General features: G+C 46.5%; 1 protein-coding gene across 1 annotated transcript in view; it reads left to right on the top strand.

Annotated features, from left to right (window-relative positions):
• The window catches only part of IGF2BP1 (insulin like growth factor 2 mRNA binding protein 1), a 54,680-nt gene extending 30,306 nt beyond the window's left edge, over positions 1–24,374 (top strand). Inside the window, exons 3-15 of the mRNA XM_030541365.1 lie at positions 9,077–9,125; positions 10,350–10,401; positions 12,123–12,186; positions 14,322–14,603; positions 15,565–15,699; positions 16,347–16,469; positions 17,520–17,655; positions 17,990–18,112; positions 19,018–19,134; positions 20,010–20,084; positions 21,780–21,911; positions 22,595–22,708; positions 24,093–24,374. Of these exons, the coding sequence (XP_030397225.1) occupies positions 9,077–9,125; positions 10,350–10,401; positions 12,123–12,186; positions 14,322–14,603; positions 15,565–15,699; positions 16,347–16,469; positions 17,520–17,655; positions 17,990–18,112; positions 19,018–19,134; positions 20,010–20,084; positions 21,780–21,911; positions 22,595–22,708; positions 24,093–24,185 (1,495 nt within the window). The 3' untranslated portion in view covers positions 24,186–24,374. The remainder of the gene's footprint in view (positions 1–9,076; positions 9,126–10,349; positions 10,402–12,122; positions 12,187–14,321; positions 14,604–15,564; positions 15,700–16,346; positions 16,470–17,519; positions 17,656–17,989; positions 18,113–19,017; positions 19,135–20,009; positions 20,085–21,779; positions 21,912–22,594; positions 22,709–24,092) is intronic.
• Positions 24,375–25,585: the final 1,211 nt, after the last annotated feature.

The following is a 25,585-nucleotide window of genomic DNA, read 5'->3' on the forward strand; positions in this document are numbered from 1 at the left end:
TTTTTTTCCAGTTCAGCTGAGAGACTTCAGTAAACAGTTTTCCAGCCATTTGATTTCACTGAGCTGGAAGGAAGAGGTAGGGTTAGATATGGGGCATTTTCAGATTAATAATATGGATCATTCCAAGCTCAGATATTTTTCCTTTTGGGGTAGAACAACCCAGGGGTGATCCTTTAATGTCATTGGTGATTTAGATTATTTCAGCCAGCGCCTTAGCTGGTGTAAATTGGTGTAGCTCCACTGACTTAAACTAGTTGAGGATCTGGCCCATTAAAAGTATATATTTTGTTTGTACCAACACCGTTCCATGTCAGATTTCATATGGGGGTGAAATCCTGGCCTCATGAAGTCAGTGGCAGTTTTGCCATTGACTTTGTCGGAGCGAGGATTTCACTCTTTGTTCATGATGAAACCTACGACAGATTTGTGATGTTGCAGCACCAATGTTTTCAAACTGGAGATCGTGACCTCTCAAGGGGTCATGAGGTGCTTACATGGCAGGTCGCGAGCTGTCAGCCTCCACCTCCCACACCTTGCTTCACCTCCAGCATTCAATGTAAAAAAAGTGTTTTTCATTTCTAAGAGGGGGTCACATTCAAAGGCTTGCTGTGTGCAAGAGGGTGGATAAAAATCAATGATTTTTTTTGATAAAATGCTTTTTGAGGAAAAACCCTATCTAAAGATAGTTTTAATTAAGATACATTATAGCTCAAAGATATCTCATCATGGAATAGGGATTAGAAATTCTAATTCTATAGTATGAGAAGATATATTCATGTCATGTTTAAGAAAAGTTTTTTAAATGAGTTCCAATAGTTCATGGATTAGGGATCCAATTTTACAGGGTTCCAGGGGCTTCTGTATAGATTATTTAGGTTACTCTTTCTGTCTACCCAATGGGACTCAGTGCTCAGTCTAGAAGATCCCATCAGAGGTGCTTAGTTCTGCAGTTCTCAAACTGTGGATTTGTGTCTCCAGAGATAACATGCCTGTTAACAGCAAAAATGTTTTTTAAATAAATAAATAATATGCAGAGGTGAGAAATAACAGACCTCAACTCTGTTGTGCCTCTGCAAATTTGTGTACACAGAGATAATCCCTTGCCTCTGTCTACAAGTGCAAAGTTTCAATGAATAGAAGAAGTTCAATGAATAGAAGGCGGAATAGATCTGGATAAGGAGAAGAAGTCTGGAGATAAATGTGACAAGCGAGGAACATATGCTTGTTTTGTTAAAATATTATATGTTTGCTGTTGAAGAAAAAAATCCAAAATATTTAATGTTGTTGTTTTAGTTAAATAAAACAAATTAAATGTCTGTCTGGTGATTTTCTCCTAATTCAGCATGGCAAGAAAATCCTCCAAATATTAATGATTAACCTGTTGAATTGGAGATAGTTTACCTCCCAGTGACTTCATAAATATCTGCTTCAGTTACCTTTGGTAAATGAAATAACCAAACAATCGTTCATTTTCTGATATAGCTGTAAAACTAATCTGAAAAGTTTTCAAAATAAGTCACTGTTTAAAAATGTATCGTGTGTACCTTCTAAAAATGAAACCCACATCTATCTCTGAGTTGTGATGAATTATGTATTAAGGTAATAACAACCAACAAGAATATACTTTTATGTAGAAAACCATGATTAAATCGAGACTTCCTGACTAGTGATTTAAATCATGATTGAAATTAAATCCACCCTGTCATCAGTACAAACTGTTGTAGCAGAATATGGTGGCACCCTTGTAGAGGAAAAAATATTGGAAATTGATTTGGCCTCTTTATTTGGGAACATTTCTTCTCACTTAGAAATTAACTAAACTATATTCTGAATGTTTATTAGTTTACAGATTTATCATATAATTAGAGCAAATAATCAATAATGACTAATAATATACATCCCCTCTTTCTGGTTGTGTAATCTTATGTTCTTGATTCTTCTTAATTGACAGTTTTGTGACTCTCTTTAATACTAGGGCAACTGTGAACAGATCTGAACTGTCTTGCTTGGCTGCAGTGGGTTAGAGGAGTCATTGGTTCTGCTCCCTGATTGGATGAGCACACAAGCACTGCTCATTGCAAATTGGTTCTCATGAATCATGGATCTGAAAATTCTGAATGATCATGAAAAGCAAAGGCAAAAAGGAGAGGAACATTGATGAAGCAAATGCAGTTAAAATTTTGAAAGAATTTTAATGGACATTTTTTGCACTATTTAACCCAGTTCTATGTGTAGTAAAGGAAGTAGATATTTATCCATATAATATGCCAGCTAAGTGTATTGTGTCAATAGAGGATAATAGCCTACTACTGCTACTAGCTTAAGTAAATTAACTCATGTGGAATCATGTCCGTAGAGGCCCATTTGTCTGAGCTGATAGTTCAAGGCTTTATCCGTGCTCATGACTTTCAGCTAAGGGCTGATACAGTAATGCCTTAAAGTAAGTTTAATTGATATGCCAACTCTTTGCTAGCAAAGTAAGACGTCTGAGAGGCAAAAGCAAGGGAATTTGGAGGCAGAACCACCCTAGCAATTGCTTCTCAGTCCCACCAGGTTTGGCTTCAGTGGGGTTACCCATTGTTATATAGTTGTTAGGGTCTGGATTCTCCATCACCAGGCACTTTGTGTAATCACTTATAGCAGGATCACTCAAACCCTTAGTCTTTCTGTAGGCCCTGTCTACAATAACAGTTTCCTAAATAGAAGACACGTGGTCCAGAGGTTAGGCTGCGAGCTTGTGATTGGGGAAACCTAGGTTCAGTTCCTTCCTTGGTTATCTACTCCTAGTGTGACCTTGGGCAAATGGCTTAATCATTCTGTGCCTTAATGTCCCCTCATAAATGGGATAATAGCACTGCCTTGCCTCACAGGAGTGTGTTGTAAGAGTGCTACATTAAAGATTGTGAGATGCTCAGATACTGCAGCCGTAGAAGTGCCTTACTTATCTACTGCAGCTGCTGTGCCCTGGTGAACGGTGCCGCACGAAAGCAGGGTATTGTTCCTGAAGTGGATCTTTTGTTACACTGCTGCAGGTTTCCTTAATGCAGAACACGCCATCAGCTATGATAAGATAGATTTGTACAAATGCCCTCCATGCCTTCCCCCCCCCCCCCCGAGTAGTTCTGCGCCAGTGTGAGCAATGGATATTTTTCTATCGGTGTGGATCATACGCCAGTGTCAGGGGAGTTTCAGTAAAGCTAACGCTTAAAAACCGCTTGAAAGCTGTCAGTGTCTTAGAACATGCTGGCCGACTTGCTGGCTGGCTGACACAGTGGTTGTAAAATGTTCCCAGGATGGCACTACTTTCCAGGTCATTTCTGGATTCAGTTGAGTAAGTGAACTGGTTGCTCTTGAGCGCTTGAGTGATGTAGGGGATCAGCTACCTGGGAAATCAATCCTCTCTCCTTATACTGCCAAGATAGTTGATTCGCAGTGATGTGCAAGCAAACCGTTTCCTAGATCTGGACATTTGGATGCTAAGAGTTAGGGGGTTCTTAGTCTGGGGGAATTCTGAGCTTTGAAACTCATGCTACTTGGGTCCGAGTTTTTGACCTTTTGGGCATGGTATAAAACTCACCCAAGTATAGAGTTTATCAGAGTGGTGGTGCAGCATGTTACTATATGAGCAGAACAAACAACTCGTAATGAAGTAATATGATGGCTGTCCATTTTGCCTTCTTTTTGGGGCAGAGTGGATTGATTGAAATCAAAAGTGATTGAAGTTGGCAAGCAGGAAACCTTTATTTAAATATCCAATTTTAATCTTCTTTGGCATTTGTACTTTTTAGTTATTTTCCTAAAGAAAGGCTGATTCTCATTGGTTAGTATCCATTAAAAACATGTTGATTTGCAACTAAACATTGCTTTTGCACTAAATATTGTACTTCTTTTTGCTAGCTAGGAAGATGCACGAAATATATACACATTTATTTAAGCAATTATATAGCTTCACATACACTTATTCTTAATTTTTACATTTTATGTTAGAAAAAGGGTGAATATTACATTTCTTTACTGGATGATTCATTTTTTTCTTCATGAATTGTGTCAAGCTGTATTTGGATGGAAATTGAAATTGAATTAAAAATATGTAACAGCATTTTAAAATAGATTATTTAACTAAAAAAAACAATCTTTAATGTGCTGGATACATCAGAGTATGTTTGTCGAAACATGATTTGTATTTAAAACTAGTTGCTATATGAAACAAAGAGGATTTGTATTTAGTGAATTGAATGGATTGTTCTGGTCATCCTGTCCTTCAGGATTTTAGAACTAGTAGATCTCATCCTCTCGCACCTCATTTTTATTCATAGATTGGAAAAGAAAAACAAGTTTTCCTGCTTTTTCAACTTCCAATCAATTTCTCAACTTTAAACAAACTAGTCATTGAGCTGGAGAAGTTGAATAAACCAAAATGTAAATAAATATTCTCTCTGCACCTGCGGAAGCAGCTATTGCTGTCAAAAACTGGTTTAGCACTTCAACAAACTCTCTGGTTCCAGGGGCTTAACAAATTATTTCTATCAGTTCAGTGGGTTTGGCTTTCTTTAAAACATCAGCAGTAAACATGCACTACTTGAATATTATTATTATTTAAATGATTTTAATAAATTATAGTAAATTTAGACTTTAATATAGGTTGTCATAATTTCACACTGGATTTTAAATAGGTTTATTTTTAAAAAGGAAAAATGTATTTAATGAAAAATTCAGATTAAAAATTAGGCCCAAGAGGTTTTTATTTATCCTGATTTGGGGGATTGTCTGCAGAACTCTCTCGCAATTTTTTTGGAATTTATTAATAATTCAGAATGAGCCAACCACATTTAACCAATTCCCTTTATTTTCTCTCGTTCGCTGAGCTCTGTTGGTTGAAGAGTTCTCAAACACCATGGTGGACACGTCAATAGATACAGTTACGATCACAAGTCACACAGTAGGGTTTCTATTCCCTGGATATATGAACATAACCTATATCATACTTTCAGCACATTTGCGTGTGCAAACCTAATATTTGCTCTCTGGGAGCATTTTGACTAGTATTTGGTTGGGTAATTTCAAATCAATGGCCAGGCCCCCAGGGCGGGTACACATGGCAGCTGTTTATTGTTCTACACTGAAAGAAAATAAAATAAAAAAGCTAAATGCATCCATAACTACTCCTGGTGTGCGTCCTGCCTAAGGCATTCAGCACTGCATTTAGCTACATGCTATTCAGCAAAGCACCTGGGACCTGATCGAAAGTCCACTTACATCAGTGGAAACGCAGCCGCTTACAGATGTGACGGACTGATATGGCCCCCACTGTGTAGTGTCAGAGCACCTCACAAGCTTTTATTCTCGTAACGCCCCGGTAAGAGGGTGAGAAGTGCTATGACCCCCATTTCACAGCTGGGGAATAGAGGCACAGAGATCAGTAAGGCTGGGGTTGAAAATCGCCAGCACATTAGCCTGCTGCTCTCCAGCTGCGCGTGGGGACCCTGCCACTGCTTACTAGAGGTTCCCTTGCATGCTTTGACCTAACGTCCCTTTCAAATGGCAGTAGATCAAAGCACAGTAGGAAGCTTTTAGAGCGTGGCAGCAGGGTCCCACACAGAGTGCGCGGCACACTGCTTGGCATAGATTAATACCCTAGCTTGATGAGCATTAACTGTCCATCTAGACAAGTGACTTGCCCAAGGTCATAAAGGAAATCTGTGGCAGAGCAGGGGCTCGAACCAAGTCGCTGGCTAGCACCATAACCAATGAACCATCCTTCCTCTTGCTGGATCAGTCCCTTAAAGCATGCGCTTAAATCCCGCTGAAGCCTGAATTTTAACATGAGCGTTAAGGGCTTTGCTGAATGGGGATGGACTCCCAATTTGGACCTGTGTGCTGTAGTTCAGATCGCTCACTGAGCATGGGACGACTGCATACCTTCACCTCTAGGGTGCTCAGCATCACTCAGGATTTGGTCCATTTTGAGCCACCTTATGATGGTAGGTGATTGAAAGGGATTAAATCTAACCACGGGGGGGGGATTCCTGAGAGTTTGACATTAGGTAACAATCTACGCATCAGTAGCTTTCCGGAGAGCTGTGTATCTACGCGTTTCACTGCAGTACCAGTGGCCCCAGCCCTCCACTCCCTTCTGCAACAAACGTCAGGAAGCCCATTGAGGCCCTCGGTGCTCTGCTCATCTCAGCTGTTTGTGACAGCTGTTGCGAAGGGGCCGTCGTCGGAGTGGGAGTCAGTGAGGTAAATTTGGCTTTGAAATAAAAAAGATTCTTTTCTATTTTAGGAACTCGAGGTTAGAAAGAGCCAAGATGTGACTGGAGAAGTTGAACGTGTGATTTAAATAAAAAAAATAAATATTTTCTCTTCTAAAGCATTAAAATCAGAGCATGTTTTATAGTCCCTTCCTCCGAGCCCTGTGTAGAGATTCCCCTCAGTCTTGTATGACCTCCAGGGATTCCACCTCACTTACTTCGGGTATGTTCAGACTACCTGCCGGATCAGGTCGTGATTGATTTACTGGGGATCAATATATCGCGTCTCATCGAGACATGATATATCAATCCCCGAACGCGCTCCCGTTGACTCCAGAATCACCAGGGCGAGTGGCGGTAGTGGAGTCGATGGGGGGAGCCGCGGCAGTTGATCCCGCGCCACGAGGACAGGAGGTAAGTTGAAATAAGATACGTCGACTTCAGCTACGCTATTCCCATAGCTGAAGTTGCATATCTTACATTGACACACACCCAGTGTAGACCAGGCCTTACAGTGCAATTTGGCTTTTGGGATCAGCCTTAGATGGGTGAAATTTCAGTTTTCTGTAGAGGTGGACTCCAGCCAGAGTATTGGGAACCTAGGTCCAGATTCCAAACAACACAAGCATTGAGGTATTTGAAGCCGTAGGTTTCGTTTTGGGCCTGTCCTTCATTTCCTTCAAGATTTTCTGTAAACTATATATTGATGGATCATTTTTCTGCTAATTGTACCTTGGATCATTTAAAAAAAAACAACAACCCAAAGTGTTTAAGAGAAATCCAGTATTTCCCTGTGAACAGTCAGAAGAGGCAGAAGTGTTCAGTACATATTTCTGTTTTGTCTTGTGGAAAAAGTCAGATGATGTGTTCGTATTAAACGACGATGAAATACTTTCCAACAATCGCTCCGGAGGTTGATAAACAGCAGTTGCTAAAGTTAGACATTTTAAAATCAGCCGGTTCAGATCACTTGCTTTAAAGTGCTTTCAAATTGTTGGCTGGGGAGCTTTCTGGACTGTTAGTTGATTTTCAATAAGTCTTTGAATCCTGGGGAAGTTCTAGCGGACTGGGAGAAAGCTCATGTTGTGCCACTAGTTAAAAACGGTAAAGGCATGACCTGGGTAATTTCAGCCCTCTCAGCCTGACAGTGATTTTAGACAAAATAATGGAATAGCTGATATAATAATAAAGAATTAAAGAAGAGTAATATAAATTAATGCCAATCCACATGGGTTTATGGAAAATCAATCTTGTCAAGCCCGCATAATATCTTTTTGGTAAGATTACAAGTCTGGTTGTAATAGTAATAGTGTTAATGTAATAAACTTCAGTAAGGCATTTTACTTGGTACTCCATGATTAAAAAAACAGAATGGTACAAAATTAACACGGTGCACATTAAATGGATTAAAAACTCTCTGATAGGTCTCAAAATTTAATTGTAAATGGGGAACTGTCATCGAGAGGTTGTGTTTCTAGTGGGTCCTGCAGGGATCAGTTCTTGGCTCTAAGCTATTTAATATTTTTAATGACCTGGAAGAAAACAGAAAATCATTAGCGATGAAGTTTGCAGATGACACATAGATTGGGGGAGTGGTAAATAATAAGAGACAGGTCACTGAAATAGCAATCTGGATTGCTTGGTAAACTGGGTGCAAGCAAAAAGATCAAATGAAAAGTCACGTGTCTAGGAATAAAGAATCCAGGCCATGCTTACAGGAATGGGGAGATGCTATCCTGGAAGCAGTGACTCTGCAAAAGACATGGGGTCCTGGTGGATAATCCGCTGGATAATCCTAGACCAATGCAATGGAGTGGCTGAATAGGGGAATGCAATCTTTGGATATATAAATGGGAATATCAAACAGGAGTAAAGAGGTTATATTACCTCTGTATTTGGCACTGGCATGAATTTCTGGTGTTTTCAGTTCTGGTCTTCACAGTTCAAGAAGAGTATTGGTAAATTTGGAGAGGGTTCAGAGAAGAGCCACGAGAATGATCAAAAGACTGGAATACATGCCTTATTTTGAGAGACTAAAGGAGCTCAATCTGTTTGTCTTATCAAAGAAAAGATTAAGAGGTGACTTGATCACAGTCTATAAGTACCTCTATGGGGAACAGAAATTTGATAATAGAGGGCTCTTCAATCTAGCAGACAAAGGTCTAGCAAGATCCAGTGGCTGGAAATTGAAACTAGGCAAATTTAGACCAAGAACAAGACAAAAGTTTCTAGCAGTGAGGGTAATTAAGCATTGCAACAGTTAGTTAACTAAGGGTTGTGGTGGATTCTCTTTCACTAGACATTTTTAAATCAAGACCATCTATTTTCAAAAAAAAATCTTCTCTAGTTAAAGCAGGAATTAATTCAGGGAAAGACCCATGGCTTGTGTTATGCAGGAGGTCAGAACAGATGATAAGAGTGGTCCCTTCTGGCCTTAGAATCTATGAATCTATAATGGCAAAAGCACTTCTGTGTCAGTATAACCGAGTCTACCCTGAAGTTTTTTCTAGTACAGAAATGTCATAAAGAAATCATACCCCTCACCAACCCTGCTTTTCCTGCAAGTTTCCAGTGTAGACCTGGTCTTCATGAGTGACTTTCATCTCTCTGCCCCTCAGGTTCTCTATCTGCAAAATGGCACTAAATGGTATTTGTCTACCTTGCCAAAGATAATGTGGGGCTTGATTAACTGATGCTCATAAAGTGCTTTGGGGAAATATAAGTGTTAGCATTACTCAGTGTACGGAAGTGAAGTATTTTGAAATGCAAAGGGCCTCATTTCAGACAACAACCGGGACTTGAAATTGATTTTCTTTTTATTTCAGGAGCCGCAAAATTCAGATAAGAAATATCCCACCCCAGTTACGATGGGAGGTGAGTGAAGCAACTGAGCAACTGCAGACCTGACTTATGACATAGAAACCTTTTAAATACCGATGCTTGATCTTTAGAGCCCTGCAGAGCTGCGGATATCCGCTTTATACCTGTGGATTGCGGATGGATGCAAATCCCAATTTTGTATCTAGAGTCCTGCAAATCTGCGGATGTCTGTGTTTGCGGATCCGATGTGGATACAAATTTTATATCCGCACAGGGTTCTATTGATCTTGTCTTCACTAGCCTTTTGCACCTCTCGTTCATTGGTTGGAATTTAGTCTGATCTCTAGGGTGATGAACAAACATTTGTACCCTGAGACAAATGTGGGGAGTAGCCACACGAGTCTTTTTAAATGTATTAAGCTCCTCCAGTTGGTAATGAATTAACTCAAAGTACAAAAATCTCCGGAAGACGTACCCAAACTGTGCTTGGATCACCTTGACTGCTGCATCTTCTGTCTCCGTGACCTCCCCGAGTTCTGTTTCTCCTAATCAAAGTGTTGGCTGCTTTTGATGCACATGAGAACCTTCACCCTCCGTCAACACTCCCACTGTCTCCTGGTTGGTGTCAGGGTGCAGTTCCAAATTGACTTCCCTGGTCTTTAAAACCTATGGTGGACTCATCCCTTCTAGTCCTGAGCCATGGGGCTTCGAGAGCCACAAGTGATTATTGGTGCCCAGCTTGAGATGCCTTAAAGGGGCCTGGTTTTCAGAAAGTGCTGAAAAGCGCCCTCTGAAAATCTGGCCTCTTTAAAGTGTCTCAAATTGGGCAGCAAGAAATGGAGGTGCCCAAAATCATTGGCCATGTTTTGGAAATGATGGCTTTCATGCTACAAGCCAGATGAACGAACAGACACCCACCCACTCCTTTTTTGTCTTACCTAGCACCAAGAAGCCCTAACTGAGGTTGGGCAACCATTGTGCTAGAGGCTGTACAAACACTCCCTGCTTGTCATCTAGACAGACACAGGGTGAGAGGGGAAATTGACACACAGAGAGGGGCAATGACTTGCCTACGGTCATGCAGCAAGCCAGGGGTTGAGCCAGGAATAGAATCCAAGTTTTCTGACTCCCAGTCCAATGTCTTCTCCTCACATGTTCTAGAACCGCCAAAGCTAGGCTGTCTGATCACGAGAAACCGGGTTTGATCGAAGATTTGTTTTATCTTCTAGGTCTGGTCATATGCACCCCATGTAATGTAGTTTTCCTTTCCTTTTATAGGTGTTGGATGGTTTGCTAGCTCAGTATGGTACTGTAGAAAATTGTGAACAAGGTAAGAAAGTGTGTAAGCGTGTGTGTTCGGTTAGATTATTTTTAGAGTTAGACACTAACTTTTTCTGGAGTCAGTAGAATTCGGTTTAGAAGCCGTTGGGAAATAAAGGCTTCTTTGCTCAGTCATTTCATAGAGAGTGAAATTTAATCCTGTGCAGAGGGTCACATGTTCATAGGCCTTGGGTTGGTTCTCTGACCGGGGGCAAAATTAACTCAGTGTGTCTGACCAGTGGGTTGTCATTGTCTCCTCTGTACTCCTGTGTAACTCCCATTCACTTTCCCTATGATGGCGCGCTAGGAAAGATTTTGGGGGCTGATCCAAAATCTGGACTTGCCAGACTGTATCAGAAGCAAGGTCTATCTAGTCTAGTATCTTGTCTGAAAGTGGCCAGTGCCAGATGCTTCAGAGGAAGAGGTAAGAGCCCCACAGTAGGCAGCAGTGGGATAATCTGCCCCCTCTATTCGGTCTCTGCCTGGTCTCTAATAGAGCATTAGGGCTACAGCCCTAAAGCAGGAAGTTTTATATTTCCTCCCGGATGTTTGTTATAACTGTGGACATTCTTGTTACCCACATACACGCCCAGTCGCTTTCTGAATCTTGTCATGTTCCTGGCAAATCCTCAACCTGTAACAGGACATGTGGGGAGGAAAGGGGGAATGGGTAGGGAGTAACTCACCCAGGTTACTCCTGCATTGAGTGGGTTTGACTAATGCATGTCTTCCTTAAAGACCTCCAAGCTTGAAACCTTAACCCTAACCCAGTGGTCCCCAACGCGGTGCCCGTGGGCACAAGGCACATCTATGTGCACCCGCATACTGGCCGGCGGACAAGCATCCGCCGAAATGCCGCTGAAAAGCGGCGTCATCAAGAGGCGTTGCCGCCCAAGTGCTGCTGATTTTTGGCAGCATTTTGGTGGCGACGTCTCTTGATGACGCTACTTTGGCGGCATTTTGGCAGTGACACCTCTTGACGTTGCTGCTTCTCGGCAGCATTTTGGCAGATGCTTGTCCGCAAGCCACGGTCCTCGGTGGCTCGTCATCTGGCGCCCACCACCTGGAAAAGTTTGGGGACCACTGCCCTAACCCTTTCCCTTCTGATTCAAATCTGGTAGTGACTAAAACTCCTTGGAGTAATGATGGCTCTTTGATGTCCTTTGTGAAACGAATTGGGTTGGGCATCTCTATTCCCAGTGGTCAGGTCTCCCGGGTGTAGGATGGATGATCAAAAAACAAGAACCAGCAGAGGTGTCAAGGATTGAATGGGCCACAGATGCTGATCTCTCCTCTAGCTTTACGCCTTGGTATATTGGCTGGATAATGTGGGTTACACTCCCCTCTTTCCCACCCTCCCCCACCTGGGCCAGCTTGTCCCAAGTGTCAGCAGTCCAAGAGGGTTCAAATCCCTATTAGGGAGTTTGTATGATAAGCCCTCTATGGTGGGTTCAGGGATTCAACCCAAGACCGCTAGAACTAAAATCATGGGCCACTGCTGCTTGAACTGAGCAGTCAGATGCCTTAGCTGGTTGGCAGTATGGCCCAGATCCTCCCAGATATTTAGGCATTGAAGTCAATGGGTCTTAGGAGACTCTCTGGGCCTAACTGGAAAAAGGCTCTGGGCGGGTTCTTACATTTAAAATGTGAGTCATTTAATTTAAAAAGCAGCCCTCAAACCAATTGCCCTTCTGCACCATTCCCACTAATTGATGTGTGTTTTGCTCGAAGTGAACACAGACAGCGAGACGGCCGTCGTCAACGTCACCTATTCAAACCGGGAGCAGACCAGACAGTAAGTGAAATCAATCTGCGCCTATGCCCTGTGCTCTTTTAAGGGTGACGAAGGAGGGAGTTGGTTTTGTCCAAACAGAAAGCCTTGCCCATCCTGGCCCCTCTAGGATTTTGTAGAAAATGGTTTGGCCAACCCCAAGCCTTCAAAAATCAAGTGTCAGCCACTTCCCCCACCCAAAATCATGAGTTTGGATTAAATATCATGAAACTCTTTAAAACATTTGGGGTTCTTTTTCTTTGCCTCTTGGTTGCTGAGCCTTTAGGGGCACTCAGGTCAGGTGGTCAAGCATTTCTGTGCAATCACAAGGGCTCAAAACATACTTATTTGAAAGAAAGCTGAGATTCCTTATCTGATCACAGGACTCCAGGAGCTCGGGCTTTACAAATATGCCAAAGATTGCGAGAGTTAGGGCCTCTGAAGGAAAGACCTATGGTATGAATGAGTTTTAAATTGCTCACCCCAGTCCCCGACGAAACAACAACCAAACGTAACTTGATTATTTTGCACAAAGATGATTCTGATTCTGAATGGCTTGTTGTTGGATGTGAATTGGGATCTTGCTGCTGCACAGATTAAATTTCCCTTTTGCGAAGATGCCACAAAGATAGGTTCTGTCCGAAGCCCTGAGAGCGATTGATTCAGACCATTTTAAATTTAAGTTGAAACAGGAGGATTTCATAGATTTAAGGCCCAGAAGGGATCTTTAGATCAACTTGTTAGACCTCCTATATAACACAGGGCATAGGCCTTGGCTACACTGGCGCTTTACAGCGCTGCAACTTTCTCGCTCAGGGGTGTGAAAAAACACCCCCTTGGGCGCAGCAAGTTACAGCGCTGCAAAGTGCCAGTGTAAACAGTGCCCCAGCGCTGGGAGCTAATCCCCACGGGGAGGTGGAGTACACGTTGGAGTTTCGAGTGTAGCCAGTCCCATAGAATGTCATCCAGTTACCTCTGCAGTAAAGCCTAACTTGTGTCTGTCTAAAGCTCATCTTCCATAAATGCATCCAGTAGTGATCTGAAAATCTCAAAAGATGGAGAATCGACCTCTTCCCTGGATAGTTTGTTCCATTGGTTAATCACCCTCCCTGTTAAGAATTCTGTGCATTATTTCTAAGTTGAATTTGCCTGGCTTTAACTTCCAGGTGCTAATTCTTGTTATGCCATTCTCCACCCTTTAGTATCTGATATCTTCTCCCCACAAAGGTCCTTATAGACTGTAATCGGGTCACTTCCTTATCTCCTTTCTGATAATCCAACCAGTCTGAGCTCAGCAAATCTCCCACTGAATGGCATTTAACATGTATAAGGAACCATACACATGTGGTGTGGCACCATTTATAGGGGACGTTTCGCTAGGGTGAGCAGATAGCAAGTGCGAAAAATTGGGACGTTTTTTTCGGGAGTGAAGTTGCCTATTTAAGACAAACCCCTAATATCAGGAAAGTCCTGCTAATATCAGGAAGTCTGGTCATCCTACATTTCACGGGGGTTGGAGTATCAAGGACTTTTTGGATAAACGGGGGTTCAGGTTAACTGGGTAAAGTGGGACACTTCCACATGTTCTGATATTTGAATGAGAGTTGGATAGATGGGGTTGTAGCATGGATGGTTCTTGCTTATGCGAGTAGTGCCATCTATTGGTAGCTTTGTGAAACTGCACCCAGCTTTTTTAAATGACAGAAATTGATTAAAAAATAGGCGAGAATTCATCCTTGGGGCAGCTTCAGTGTGTGATGGATGGGGATTTATACCAGGAATTAATCTGGCCATTTTGTGTTTTCATTCCATAACTTGGATTGATATAGTCCTCAAGCCAGAATGATCAACTTAAAGACACCCCCCATCCACTTACAAAGTCAAGTGATGGCCTGACTGCCGTTAGTTCTGGTGCCTTCTGTGGTGTTGAGGTCTGTGACTTTAAGGGCTGAACTTCCCAGACAGAAAGTCTGGGCAGGGGGCTATGAAGATCATATTGTTATGCCCAGCCAGTTGGAACCGGACACTGGAATAAAGCAATGCTTTTGCAAACACCTTTTGCACTGGGTGATCTCTGAACATCACACCTGACGTAGCAGGGAATGAATGGCCAGAAGAGCCAGAGATAACTTGGGATGTTCTTCCTCTCTCTACATCAGGGCGATCATGAAACTGAATGGGCACCAGTTGGAAAACCATGCACTGAAAGTCTCCTACATCCCCGACGAACAGTCCATGCAGGGGCCTGAGAATGGGAGGCGGGGCGGCTTTGGCACGCGGGGGGCCCCCAGGCAGGGCTCGCCTGTCGCTGCAGGAGCGCCCGTAAAGCAGCAGCCGGTGGACATCCCACTCCGACTCCTGGTGCCCACGCAGTACGTGGGGGCCATCATCGGCAAGGAGGGGGCCACCATCCGCAACATCACCAAGCAGACGCAGTCCAAGTGAGTCCCGCCTTCTCCTGCCTGCCTCCCTGTCCATCCGTCCCCTGCCTCTAGTCTGAAAGGGCTGCTTTGCACGCTGTCGTGGGGGAGGAGTTCAGAGCATTGGCCGTGTGGGTGTAAGGGGCTGGATTTTTCATGGTAGGGGGGAAGGACTGATATTATTAAGTGATAAGAATTACCCTGGAGCCTCCAATCCTCCGTTATCCCCACCCAGGCTGCATCTGTCTCTTCCATCCCTTAGCAAATGGAGACAGAGACCGAACAGCTCTTCCTCACCGCCACCCACCTACAGATGTGGGCTGTGCGCTGTGAACCTTCCCATTTCTTTCCCCTCTCCTAGGACATCCAGTTGTAACTGAGGTCCCACCCTGCTCCCTGCAGTGTTCTGAAACAGCCTGGGTCTTCCATTCAGAACCATAGATTTTTAAAGCCAGAAAGGATCATTAGAACATCTAGTCAGATCTCCTGTCTAGCCCGGGCTAGAGAATTTCACCAAGTTACTCCCACATTGAGCGGGTTTGACTAAAGCACGTCTGCTGTAAAGACCTCCAGGCTTGATCTGAAGACATCCAGGGATGGAGAATCTACCTTTTCCCTTGGTGGTTTGTTCTACTCTCACCGGTTAAAAATCGGTGCCTTATATCTAAGTTGAATTTTCTTGGCTTTAACTTCCAGCCGTTGGTTTCCATTACACTTTTCTCCAAGACAGCCGTGGAGCCTAAGAATTCAGAGACTAGATTCTGATCCATACGGCCCCAAGCACTTGCTCTAGGTCAGCCTGTTATTGAGCAAACTCTGCATTGTGCTGTTCTTGACCCGGTTCTGGGCCGCCCTCAAGAGAGGGCTCAGATTTCAAGCAAGATCAGCCTCGCTCGCCAACAGGGATTCAAGCCATTCAAAGGTCACGGAGCAGAATGCCCGGTGTGTGTGTTTCACTGTTGTGTGTTTTGTGCCCATGCAGAATCGACGTGCACAGGAAGGAGAACGCGGGAGCAGCGGAGAAAGCCATCAGCATCCATTCCACCCCCGAGGGCTGCTCGGCGGCCTGCAAGATGATCTTGGAGATTATGCAGAAGGAGGCAAAAGACACCAAGACGTAAGGCTTTCAGCTTCCTGGCTGTACACAGGAGGTCTCATCCCCCCGTCTGCTCCCCCTTTGTGGACTCACTGCACTGTGATGTCTTAGTAGCACCTTTGGAAGTGGGAGGTTTCCCTAGAGGATGTTGCAGGGGCCAATGGGATTTAGCTCATGGGGCTTGAAATACTTCTGAAGAGGCCCTGTCCAGGAAAGAGGGTAACAAACAGCTCAGGGCTGGACTTATCCACAGGCACTGCAGCCACCAGGCTTTTTGGCCACCCACCTGAGATCCTGCAAAGCTACCCAGGTCCGCTCCTTCAGGCCACAGGATGCTGGGGAAAGGCAGTTCCCAGCCTGATACCCCCCATGCTTTAGATGTCAGTGTCTGTACGTTAGAAAACTAGCCCCGACGTGAAACCAAATGGGAGGTCTTGACTCTCCCCCACATGTAAGGTCCGTTCTGCACCTTGGAAGCATGGGGACCATCAGGGGCCTGACTGAGACTCCCTGATTCTGTGCTGGCGATGCAGCCAATGGGCTGCTCGAATATACCCAGCCGGTCCCTACAGGATCTTCCCCCATGGGCCTAGCAAGTGCCCGCTCAGCCACACCCACTCCCCACCTCTGCCATTGCAGGGTTTTCATTCCCTTTCCTCTTTCTCAAGAGCTGACGAGGTTCCCTTGAAGATCCTGGCCCATAATAACTTTGTGGGGCGGCTGATCGGCAAAGAGGGGCGGAACCTGAAGAAGGTGGAACAGGACACGGAGACGAAAATCACCATCTCGTCGTAAGTCTCTCTCACTGCCCCCCCGAAACGTTCCCGAGCAGAGCTTTTAGCACTCTGGTCCCTGGAGCTCCAGTTAGTTTCCCTTGGAGATGGCCTGACTGAGGCAAGGAGGGGCTAATTACCAGATCAGCCTGGTCTGAGGAGAGCTAATTACCCCATTCACTGGGGCAGTGTAGACCCTTTCTGCAGTGATGGGAGAACCTGTCCCATTGCTGTAGTGAATCCACATCCCCGGGAGGCAGTGACTATGTCGATGGATGAATTCTTCCGAGTGCTGCCTATGTCAGGGATTAGGTTGGCTTAACTGTGTTGCGCGGGGGGCAGGGTGGGGGATGACTTTTTCACCTCCTTGAGCGATATAGCTGGGTCAACATAACTTTTAAGTGTAGCCCTGGCCTGGCGGGGTAGAAGATGAAACCAGGAAGGAACTGGGGGAGGGGGAAGTGGGGGCTAGCAGTACCAGAGTAAGGGCAGTGTCCTGGGGGAGAGATCTCTCCCCTTCTGTGGGAGAAGGGAGTTGTGGAGCTGACTGACCCCGTAAGTAGAGTTGTTGCATTCACATGGGAAGTGGGGCGAGCGCTATAAACGAACGGCATGGCAATACCTACACACAGGAGGAGGCAGCAGAATTGGGGGCGGGGGGAACAAGAGCGGGGGAGCACACATCATTACACAGCTCTCGTTGAATGGGACACCTGTTTGATTCAGGCTCTCTTAACTTCTCTTGAAGAACTGAGTCCCAGCGGGTTCATTTCTCTGCGCACGCAACTGTAGCCCACTGTGTGTGTGTCGCGCAGCGGTACCGATCCGCAGAGGATGTGAGTCTGTTGCAGCTCCATCTAGGGAGCTGTGGCTCGTAAGCTCAAACAGTGGCAGCTCCAGCTCTTAGCTTTGGAGGCCCTGGGTCAATGCGTAAGGTGAGTCACAAAGCCCTGGACATTGCATCAGATCCATGCAGGTATTGCTGTGCCGTGGCGGCAGCGAATCAGGGTGCGGGGGCTGCCGGCGGCACACTTTCTCTCTCTCTCTGATGGATCCCCCTGCTTCCAGTCTGCAGGATCTGACTCTCTACAACCCTGAAAGGACAATCACGGTGAAGGGCTCCATCGAGAACTGCTGCAAAGCCGAGCAGGAGATCATGAAGAAAGTGAGGGAAGCTTACGAAAACGACGTGGCTGCCATGAGCGTGAGTATCAAAGAGGGCCATTTCCCCCCTCCCCGCCTTGGGACACCAAGGCTCGGTGTTTCTCTCCCCTGGCCGTAGAGCCGAGGAGCTGCCTGCCACTGGGGAGAAAACTGGGTGTGTGCACCAAGCAGTGCTGGCATCAGCAGCATCGGTGAGCCTGGCATGTCACCACCTCGTCTTCCAGCGGACGGCGAACGTCTCTCAGCCGCCCCTGGCAGTTTGTTCCACTTCGGGGTTCAGTCCCTGATGCCCATGAGCCTCCCCCCGCTGTGATCCCAATAACAACATACCTCTGTTTCCCTCCCCGTCTTATCCCTGTCTCTCATTCCCTCAGCTGCAGTCTCATCTGATCCCCGGCCTTAACTTGGCTGCTGTCGGACTCTTCCCGGCTTCTTCCAGTGCGGTGCCACCGCCTCCAAGCAGCATCTCTGGGGCAGCGCCATATAACTCCTTCATGGTAGGCAGATGCCATGGTTCTTGACTCAGTCCCACATGTTTAGGGAGAGCGTCTAGTAGGCACCGAGGAACGTGGCAGTCCTGGGGGTGAACGGGACTGGGTGTGCTCTGGCTAGCTTTCAGGTGATAATTCCCCAAGCCCTGTGTGTGTGATCCTGGCCTGGTTCTATTGTACCCAGAGACGGGCTTGGGTTGCCTGGTTTTACAGCCCAAGAATGTGGAGGGCTCCTATCTGAGACGTGGGTTGAACTCCACTCACAGACTCCCTTGTAGCTCGGGTACACGTTTGGGTGCCCAGTCTGGAGAGCTCCTTCGAAAAGGGACGAAATGGGGATGGTTTGGCCTCTGGGCTTCCTTGTAACACAGCGAGTGGCTCGACTTGGCTGCAGCACAGCTGGGATGTGTGATGAAATGCAGATACTCCCCCACCCCTCCAAAGAAGAGAATATGAAGGACCAGCAGCCCCTGGTGCCGTGGGCTCCCTGCAATCAGGGAAATGACTGTATTGATCCAACTCTTCCAAAGTGCAAATCACGGGCTGAGTGTCCGTGTCTCCCTCTAGTGGCGACTGGCACAGACGAGCCCACTACTATTTCGTGGTTCGTTCTCCTCCTGGAAGGTGCTGTACACTCTCAGCCCTGCACCTTGCAGGAGGCTCCCAGCCCTTTGCAGGAGTAGATACTCGCTGTTGAGGGTCCCGGCCTTGATCCCGGCTGACACCCAGGGTGTCTGTCTGTCTGGCTCTGGCTTTGACTCACTGCAGACGGTCCGTGGATCCTGAGGACACACACTGCCCGTCTAGCAGCCCCGCTGGCTTTGTGCCTGCTACATTAGGCAGTTTGCTTTGTTTGAATCTGTCCAATTGAATTTGACCCTTAACGGTAATACTGAGCATTCTGCTGGCAGCCCCCAGAGCAAGAGACGGTGCACGTCTTCATCCCCGCGCAGGCAGTCGGCGCGATCATCGGCAAGAAAGGACAGCACATTAAACAGCTCTCCAGATTTGCGAGCGCCTCCATCAAGGTAGCCTTTCCAAGGCGGCTTTGCTGCAGCCGCGAATGGCATTTACCTTTAGAGAGTAAAATGCAGCCGGCTGCAAGGCAGCCAGCCAATGGTCCAGTAACCCCGATTAGCCCTTCCGACGGGTTAGCTCTGAGCAAACAACTGGCCGTACATTTAGTGCTGGCAGGGAAAAGGGCTGGGCCGGCAGCTCTAAAGGTTTCTCCCCAGAACAGCTGCAGCACCACTACATGCTTCCCCCCGTGCACACAATGCCTTCGTTTTCAGTCCCCACCACCCATCCGGTCCTCGGCCTCGGCTGTGTCCCGCCGACGTGAAGGGAGCCAATTAATGTCAACAGTGGTGGCAATTTCTGTGATGTGGACGCTTTGTCGGCTAGGAGCTGGGCTGAGATCTGGCAAACTCATTACATGTCGATCTCTGGAGAGGCACCAGATGACAATGGGTTGGAGTCTCTATTGTTTGGCAGCTTATAGAAGGGGACCAAAGGCTCCGTAGCCGATTAGTGACCCACCCCTGCCTGGCTTAAGTATAATTCCCAGTGATTTTCTTTTCCAATTAGACTTTCAACGACAGCGCTCTGCCCGTCTCCCTTATGCCCCTTGAGCTGGAGACCTTGGGAGGTGATTCAGTTTAGAACCCCAGCCCTCCCTCCCCAATCCTACCGAGATTTTATATCCGGCCGGGAATTTGCTAGCATGGCTCATCCTGCGTGCTCATTGCTCTCAAGGCTGGGATCTCCCTCCATTCCTGTTTGTTTAACACAGTGGAAAGGATAGAATAGCAATGGCAAGCAGGGCATGGGGCGGGGAGGAAACCACCTTCTCCCTGATGCTTCCCTCTCCTGTGTTAAAATTGTCTCCCCTTCTCCCTTTCAGATTGCACCACCTGAGACACCGGATTCCAAAGTGCGCATGGTTATAATCACTGGCCCGCCAGAAGCTCAGTTCAAGGTTCCTTCCTCCATTGCTACGATCCCCACAGGCCTAGTCTGCATGAGAATTTTAGCCCAGGGGGTAGCTGCCTAGTGCCTGTGTGACCTTCACCATTGCAGCTCTCCCCAGCTTGAAACACCCGTGCAAACCACACACTAGGGGTGGCCCATAATACGGATTACCTAGACTAGAGCCTCAAATCCCAGCGCAGACAAGGCCAAAGCCCAGTGCTAGAGATGCGATGGTTCCACCAAGCGCTAGATATAATTATTTATTTTTTGAACGTACTCTGTGAAGTGTTTGTTCTCTGAGGCAGCATGGTCCAGTGGCTAGAGCACAGGCGTGGCAGTCAGAAGACCTGCCGCTAAATTGCTGAATGACCTTGGGCAAGTCACTTTGCCTCCCTGGGCCCTTCCCCCTTATGGAGAAAGTTCTGTCGATCTGACTAAGGATGAAATCAATAGGGTCCCAATCTGATTGTTAATTAAGGATTAATCAGCATCAGGGGTTGATTTTTCAAAGGCAGAACGGGGAGCTAGCCCCTGGTGCCTTTAAAAATATCCCCCAAGTGTCCAGATGCCCTAATCCAGTTGGGATATCTTTGTACTAGGTGCTTTATCAACAGAAAAGTAACTTAGTTACAGGCCCTAAAGGCCTTCCAGTTTACAAGCAATGTACAGAAAGTCTGCGTGGAGGTGACTCTGGGGACCCAAGGAGGACAGGACTGGGTTTCTTAGTTTGCTTTGGTCCATACTGAACAAAGCCACTATGAGCAGATGTTTCTTCACTGGGGTCTCTTTCTTAGAAAGAGGATCCAGAAGAGAGCAACCAAAATGATGAAAGGTTTAACAAACCTGACCTAGGAGGAAAGCTTAAAACAATGGGGCACGTTTAGTCTTGAGAAAAGAAGAAGAGGGCTGATAACAGTCTTCAAATAGGTTATGGGTTTATTACAAATGGGACTGTGATCATTTGTTCTCTGTGTTCACTGAAGGTAAGACAAGAAGAAATGGGCTAACTCTGCAGCAAGGGAGATTTAGGTTAGATATTCAGAGAAACTTTCTAATGGTTAAGCACTGGAAGAGAGAACCTAAGGCGGCTGTGGAACCCCCATCACTGGAGGTTTCTAAGAACAGGTTGGACAGACACCAGTCAGGGATAGTTTAGGTTCACTTGGTCCTGCCTCAGCTCAGGGAGCTGGACTAGAGGACCTCTCAAGGTCCCTTCCAGCCCCACATTTCTATAACTCTATGTAGAAAAGGGTAGGAGGTCTGGGTGGCCATGCATCCTGGGATTGGCATTCCTGAGTGTAGTGTCACTCCCTCTCTCACATGGGCACCCATTGCCATGGTGTCTGGGCAGCTTAGTATTTTGTTTCTTGAGGCTTTTTTTTTTTTAATGCCCCTTAGAGCAATGGTTCTCAGCCATTTCCTTACTGGGATCCCATTTTCTTTAGTGGGATCCCCCTCCCATGCAAGCCCCCAACACCTATTTGCCCACCCAGTTGAGAACCTTCAGCCTTAGAGAGCTGCAGGACTGTATCTCCCAGTTTATCTCCCAGTTGCTGTTCTAGCAATAGTGTAAGGAGACCAGAGCTCAGGTTGGTCTGGCCCCATCCATAACTTTGTGCCCCGAGGCCAGAGGGAGAAAAAGCCCCAGGAGATCCAGAGATCACAAGCCAAGTTTAACCACATTCCCCACCCCCTCTCACAGGCACAAGGACGAATTTACGGCAAACTCAAGGAGGAAAACTTTTTTGGGCCTAAAGAAGAAGTGAAGCTGGAGACGCACATTAGAGTCCCTGCCTCGGCCGCAGGGAGAGTTATTGGCAAAGGAGGCAAAACTGTAAGTGAAAGCAAGGAGAGAGAGAATCAGGGCTGCAGGGAGAAGGAGTTAGGAGGCTGGTTCATCCCCAGGTGTGGAAAATTTTGAGGATTGGCTGTCATGGCTAGGAAGCCGTCTCTGAGGGAAGAGAGGAGGGGATGCTGTGAGGCAGATCTGGGTGGACTATTGCTTGGAGGGGGGTTTTTACTGGTGCTTCTGTTTCCCAGCTCCTCTGCTGACCTAGCAGGGGATTGTTCTCCTCCCACATACCAGTGTGGAAGGCAGGAGGGTCAGGTCAAGCACAAGGAAGAAACAGCTGGTAACCCACAGGAGAGGGTGAAGCAAGGGCGGAGCCATAGAGGAGGTGGGGTTATCCCAAGATCCAAGGTTCAATTGCTGCTCCCCTGGACAAGTATGAAGGCAGAGAGGAGGCCGTCAGCACAGCCAGTCTGTGAGCATCCTTGATTTTACAAGCTAGTCCTAGTTACTGTCCCCCTGTGAAGAGGGCAGCTCTGATGCATTCTGAGCTCCATGCAAAGTCCAGGGTGGTAGTGGGGAGTGATTTTTTAATTCTTATTATTTTTTGCCAACTGGAGAAATGCAAAATCTAGGGGGGCAGGTTTGTTTTTGTTTATTTGGTTTTTTTTAAATTCTTCTTCCTGAAATGGTGCAGTAACCGAGTGGGCTCTGCTGCTTTCCTGTAGGTCAACGAACTGCAGAACTTGACGGCAGCAGAGGTGGTGGTGCCGCGGGACCAGACTCCTGATGAGAACGAGCAAGTCATCGTAAAAATCATTGGACACTTCTATGCCAGCCAGGTATGGAGAACGGAATCTCTCCCTGTGCAGGGCTTGTGCTGGGAGGGAGGAGAGGAAGAGGAGAGAATGCAGGAGGCAGATGGGAACTTGTAAAGTCCTGCTAGCTGCCTGCAGTTGTGTGTTTGTATCTGTGCATGCACCATCACTGAGGGGAGAGGACAGGGTAGTCCGTGGTCCTACAATTGAAGTGACCTACCACCAGCAGAGGGAACCTCTGAGCCTCAAGAGAGGCTAAGACCAGAAGAGACAAGTTCCTAAAGAAATGAATTGACATCAGTTATCACCTTCGCAGGACCCTCGAGTTCTCGTTCTTTCTCTGCCACTAACTCCTTGTGTGACCATGGGCAGGTCATGTCCTCACTCTGTGCCTCAGTTTCTGCATGTGTAAAACAGAGATAATGGAACCTAGCTGCGGAGTTTTTTGAGGCTTAGCTCAGTAATGGTCGTAAAGCGCTTTGGAGATCCTCTGGTGGAAGGTGCCAATGAAAGGGCGAGAATTTTTACTAGACTTATTTATTTAATATTGTATTGGAGAGGCCCCAAAGGGTCCGATCAGGATTGAGGCCCCCTTGTGCCGGAACTGTGCAACCAATGGGCTGGACATGGTCTCAGCCCCAAAGAGCTAGCCCAGAGCCCGCACCCCCTCCTGAACCCCAACCCAGTGAAAGTACGTGAGGGTGGGGGAGAGCGAGCGATGGAGGGGAGGGGGAGTGAGCAGGGTGGGGTCTCAGCGAAGGGGCGGGGTAGATCCTCGGTTGCCTTTAAATTCAAAAAGTGATCTTGGGCGTAAAAAGATTGGAGACCACTGGACTAACATATATTACATTCCAAACTGCAACCACTGCTTGCTCTCTCTCTTCTGCTGTACAGCTGTAGCAGCCAGGATCAGCGTCACATTGTGCTAGGGGCTGTACAGATGTAGAGTGAGAGACAGTCCTTGCTCTGCCCCAGAACTTAGTCTAAATCAGGGGTTCTCAGCCTTCATTGTACCAGGACCCCCTTCTGACAACAAAAATTACGACAGGACCCCAGGCAGGGGGACTGAAGCCTGAGCCCATCTGAGCCTTGCTGCCCTGGGCTTCATCCCAGGCGGGGGGCCTGTAACCTAAGCCCTGACACCCGGGGGTGTGGTGAGTCTTGGGCTTAGGCTTCAGCCCTGGGTTCAGCAAGTCTACGCCAGCCCTGGTGACCCCATTAAAACAGGGTCACCACCCACTTTGGGGTCCTGACCCACAGTTTGAGAACCACTAGTCTAAAGAGACAAAAGGGGGGGCGAGGAGCGATGAAGTGCACTGAGGCAGGATCTTCTAAGGCCCAGTCCCACCCTCTGAGCACCAGACCACGCTGCCTATTGCTAACTCTGCTGCGGCTCCTCTTCCCCCAGATGGCGCAGCGCAAGATACGTGATATCCTGGCCCAAGTGAAACAGCAGCATCAGAAGGGACAGAGCGGTCAGACGCAAGCGCGGAGGAAATAAGAGCAGCTAGCACGCGACGACTGTGACAAAAATTGGAAAGTGAATGAGTCGATGCCAGGCTTAAGAGTGGCTGGGAATCAGTTACCGTAGACAGATGATAACTTTTCATGACCAGATTGAGATTAAAAGGCAGTTTGATTGGCTTCCAAGGTAGATGCCTACATTTACAAAAAAAAGAAAAAGAAAAAAAAAAAAGATCAATTAGCTAAACAATCTATATGCCGCAAAGGCTGCTTAAATGAAGCAACATGTGCTGCGGTGTGTGTCACCCCCAACATTCTTGCTGCTGTGATTGGCCAGCGCCCAGCAATGGAGGTTCCATCATCCCTTGCCGCAGCGCTGCAGTGAATCTAGGGCGTAGCAATTAAAATTTGAAATAGTCCGTCCCCTCCCACCACCTCCCGCACTGCAGCAGATGCAACATAGATGCTCATTTAAGTTGACTTTTGTGGGCCAGTCCACCCCAAACTTGTGGTGCCCTCATACCCTTCGTAGAAGAGTTCCAGGGTGCGGCTTTCTGGCCATCACGTTACACATAGAAATGAGACTGATTTAAAAACAAAAGAACAAAAAAATCCTTAGCGCAAAGTAACTTTTCTTAGTGCTGATTTTAGAAATTCCGAAAAGATAGGATGGTTCCTACTCCCATTCGCAGTAAAATCTAGCGTGGGTGAAGGTTTTAGAACAAAATGAACTCAGATAACACCGGAATCCTGCACTGATTAGTCTTAGAACATCCGAGAACACGATGGAGGAGAGAGAACTCTCTTCCATTGTGTACCAAACTCAGCGCAATGACTTTGCAAAGCCTTATAAGACAGGAGAGCAGCTATATTTTCCAGGATGACTTTTTTTTTTTTTTTAATTTTATTTTTTAAACTAAGCCTATGAAATGATTGCAGAATTGGGGAGAAATGCCAAAGCTAACCCTAGCACAGGCAAACCTAAACAGTAACCTTTCTGGGTGATCAGCACTGGAAAGAACCAGGCATGACGCCCCATCCTACCAAGTGACACTATTCACAAGAATGAAATCACCCGAGGAAAAAAGTTCTGGTCCCTCCCTCTTTTAAACAATGACACCCCCCACCCCAAAAAATTGCTTTGTAGGAAAAGGGATTAGACCTTCCTCTATTTAATAATCATCTTATTTAAAAAAAAAACACTAAGGCCAGGATTTTTAACCAACCCTGAGAGTGTCAGGTGTCCAACCAAAGGCAGGGCTTCACACCTCAAGAGAGGCCAAAACCTGGAAGCTCCTACAGAAATGAATTGACAGGCTCACGCCTGGGAGGCAGTGCTTTCTAGTGGATAGATCACTGCACTAAGACAGGACACTTGTATTCTATTCCAGCAGTTCTCAGCCCGGGGACTGGGGCCCTCTCTGGGGCAGCGAGCAG

Source organism: Gopherus evgoodei, chromosome 23, assembly GCF_007399415.2.
Source record: "Gopherus evgoodei ecotype Sinaloan lineage chromosome 23, rGopEvg1_v1.p, whole genome shotgun sequence".
Classification (NCBI taxonomy): Eukaryota; Metazoa; Chordata; order Testudines; family Testudinidae; genus Gopherus; species Gopherus evgoodei.